This window comes from Corylus avellana, chromosome ca6 (assembly GCF_901000735.1).
Source record: "Corylus avellana chromosome ca6, CavTom2PMs-1.0".
NCBI lineage: Eukaryota > Viridiplantae > Streptophyta > Magnoliopsida > Fagales > Betulaceae > Corylus > Corylus avellana.
The window spans coordinates 7,245,299-7,249,186 of record NC_081546.1 but is presented as its reverse complement, the minus strand read 5'-3'; the positions used below and the strand labels follow the sequence as shown (position 1 = coordinate 7,249,186).

The window sequence follows — 3,888 nt, the reverse complement described above, 5'->3', positions numbered from 1 at the left end:
AAAAAAAAAATTGAATTTAAATTTCCTGACGTGTCAAATTCAACACGTCAAAAAAAAAATTGTTGACGTAGCAAAAAAATGGTACTGTTTGCCACGTCAAAAAATGGCTTTTTTTTTTTGTAGTGGTACGTATATATATATATATATTTATATATTATATTTACTGACGTGTCAAAGTGACACGTCAATATTTCTTGACGTGTCAGTATTTGACACGTCAGTAAATAATCAATCAATTATTTATTAATTTTAAAATGATGTCAGATTAAATTTGGTTCAAATTTACTGACGTGTCAATTATAACACGTCAGGAAATACTGACATGTTGTTTTCAACACGTCAGTAAATGTTGACGTGTAACTTTTAACACATCAGTAAATAATTTGTTGACGTGCTACTTTTGACACGTCAGCATTTACTGACGTGCCAAAAAAATATTACTGTTTGCCACGTGAAGAAATGGCCTTTTTTTTTGTAGTGAAGGCTCTTTGTCTATTGAAGAGGGCCTTCGATCTATGGTCTCAAATAAGCAACCTACACAAGTCTCACATTCCAGCCCTGAGGTTGAGTATAAGGCACATTGGCCGGTTATGATACCAAATTTATAAAATTTGGGTAAACCTCACCCATAAACCAAGGCTTGCAAGGAAGAGGTGTTCAAAAAAAAAAAGAAAAAAAAGAAAAGAAAAGTGTACTTAAGCCATGTAGGATACTTACGAGTGTAACACATAACTTATCTATATTTTCTTAATAATTAATCGTTTTAGCAAGATAAAGTTCCAAATATATATAAGAGTTTAAAACACAGAGGAAACACTAGAAGATAGGAATATGAGAGTGTTGAATGAAGAATACGAAGCTCAGAGGCTTGGAGCTAACCAACCCATAATCCCAAGCGTTCTTAGAGTTGGGAAATAAAATTTACCATGGTGGAACGTGGCCTACACATGGCTAATAAGGGTTGAGCTTTAGGCATGGTGACCCCTCCCCCTTCATTCATGTCCACCATCTCCTTCCCAATTCTTCTCCACTCAAAGCATTGAATTAGTGATCCTAACGCCAACCCAACTATCCGCATAGCAAAGCCCTCCCCAAGACAACCTCTTCTCCCTACTCCAAACGGCAACAACATGATCCCATCTTTCCTTTCTCCCTCTAGACTTTGGAATCTCTCTGGCTTAATTTTTCTAGGTTCTCCCCATATCTTAGGATCATTATGTATGCCCCACGCATTGACTAATACCATTGTACCAAGTGGGACATGGTACCCTCCGAGAGTACACTCCTCTGAAGACTCGTGGGGCACCAATAATGGAGCAACAGGGTACATTCTAAGTGTTTCATTTATGATGCCACAAAGATAGGAAAGCTTTGCAATACCTGATTCTTCAATTAGCCTACTTTGTCCAATGTGATTGTCTATTTCAGCTTGGGCTTTCATAAGGGTCTCTGGGTTGTTCAACAAAAGTAACAATGTCCACTCCATCGTTCTAGCAGAAGTGTCAATCCCTGCTGATAACATGACCTGGTCATGGATACAAAAATTTGATATATTTCAATTTTTCAAATCAACCAAAATCTACATTTAATTTAAGATTTTTATCATAATTATTTTAGCAAAAAATATCCCCATTGAATTAAATCAACATAACCCTCATTATTTTCTATTTTAAACCTTATATATTAATGAACTAGTGAAACTACACAGCAAAGACTTTTTCTTTCAAGCTATACGAATCGCTATTTATTTCTCAGTTTCTCAAATTAGTGATTTTCTAGAGGGAGTGGGAAAACTTACAAGCGTCGTGCCTCTGATGATTTCATCCGTACAATATTCAGGTTCAGCTTCTTGGAGTGACAATAGGACGTCAATCATGGTCTTCCCCCTCTCTTCAAAAGCAGGATCACCATTCCTCCTCCTTCGATGTTCTTCAATCAAATCCTGCATGAATTTATCCCTCTTCCCCTGCAACACCACCAACCTTTTCTCAAGTCCTCTTGATCCAACCCACTTAAAAACCGGCAGAAAATCTCCTATATTTGTAGCCCCACTCAGCTCAAAGCTCTCCATCACAATTTTCTTAAACTTCCTTGCTCCCTCCAATTCTTCCACGTTCTCCCCATAATACTGCTTTCCTGCGATCATCCTCATCATAACATTGAGTGTCAGCTCAAAAAACGTTGACTTCATGTCCACAGCCTGAAACTGATCACCCCCTTCTTCTGAGCGTTGACAAAGTCTATGGATCAACGATTTAACCTCGTCAACTCGTATGCTGTAGAACATCTGAAGACGATTAGACGACAAAAGTTCGAGAGAAGCTATGCGCCTTAAGTTGCGCCAGTGGTGGCCATATGGGGCCCAAGCAAGGGTGGTGTAATTGTAACCAAGGTGTTTTCCGGCGAGGAGGCGGGGGCGGTTTGCAAAAACGATGTCATTTTTGGTGAAGCATTCCTCGGCAAGAGTTGGGGAAGAGACAATGATAGAAGGGCGGGAGCCCAACCTCATGACTAGTACCGGACCGTACTGGTTGGCAAGCTTAGCGAAGGTTCGGTGGAGGGGTTTCTTAAAGAGATAGAGGTGGCCGATAATGGGCAGGGAAAGTGCAGGGCTTGGTGGAAGCCTTCTGCTTTTTTGGACTAAATGTTTGGTAAGGAAATACAAGAAAAGAAAGAGCAAAATGTAGTGGTAGAATGGGATTTCCATGGATGGATTTGTATGCATGATGCTTGAAATAATGGGTTTATTGATATGGTTGGAGTAATATATTGAATCCTTGTTGGATTTATTGATATGTCATCATTGGTTCAACTTTGCCGCTAGATAACATCACAAATGACATGCTGAAAATTCTAAACGGTAGAAGGTGGACACAATTTGACAAACAATCAAGGGGTGCCGATCGCGGCCGGCTGACTCATCAACTTCGTCCCTATTGAAACCGATTGGGTTACTGCCACTTGATCCGGGCAACGGATCGTGTTGTTCAGGTTGCTTGACAGAGCAGAGGCGGAGCCATTTATAAAGTAAAGAATGGATAAATGGTTGGAATCTCTCTTTTCCTACAAGTCAAACTCATTCATCCAAAAAAATATAATTTTTATTAAGAAAAACTCATTAAAAAATCTGATATTCTTGTTTTATTTAACAGCCAATCCATCTCCATAAAGGAAAAGAGATATTTTACTACCCGTATTGATATTTTTTTTGGCCTTTTTCCTTTTTCCTAAGGCAAATGGTTAAAGCGTACAGTAGTTGACTTCTCTTTTCTATGGATTTTTACTACTGATTCCTGACTGCTGGGAATAATTTTTATAGGGATTTAGTATAAATTAAGTCATTTGTATCCTCTAATAAGAAAATGACACGTTATCATGAAACATCAAGCATAATAAATTCGAAAGAGAAATGTTATGATTCCTCCTAGCATTCTCCTAGTCCTGCATGAATATTATTTTCTGCTTTTTCTTTTTTTTTTTTTTTTTTTTTTAAAAAAAGGAGCAATATCCATGTAGAATGATGAAAAAACTAGAAGAATACTACGAAAAACCGTAGCATTTCTCAATCCAAAAAGCCAGATTTTTCTTTCACTCATTGTAAAAAATACCCACATTTTTTTTTCCAGCCCTACTTGCTTCATTAGAACCCAAATTGGCAAATTCAACTGAAATAGCATCAGCAAGGAACATAAAACAAATAAATGTTCGGCCACCCCCCTCTGTTTGTAATAATTATAATAAGCGGGCAAATCCAGTATTTCAAGTGTAAAAATTGGAGTTATTTTGGAAACATTTTGGTCAAATTGGTTACGTGTAACGCACGTGACCACTTTTCCATCCATTCTAGCAAACAATGATGCTGATGGAGGAATTTTTTTTATTACAAAG

At 37.8% G+C, this 3,888-nt stretch overlaps 1 protein-coding gene across 1 annotated transcript; it reads right to left on the bottom strand.

Annotated features, from left to right (window-relative positions):
- Positions 1-901: 901 nt before the first annotated feature.
- Positions 902-2,707, bottom strand: LOC132185832 (cytochrome P450 81Q32-like). The gene is made up of 2 exons (XM_059599628.1): positions 1,799-2,707; positions 902-1,525 (listed from the first exon to the last, which is right to left on the bottom strand). Exons 1-2 carry the CDS (start codon positions 2,705-2,707, stop codon positions 902-904), a joined length of 1,533 nt encoding a protein of 510 aa, XP_059455611.1.
- Between the last annotated feature and the right edge of the window lie 1,181 nt (positions 2,708-3,888).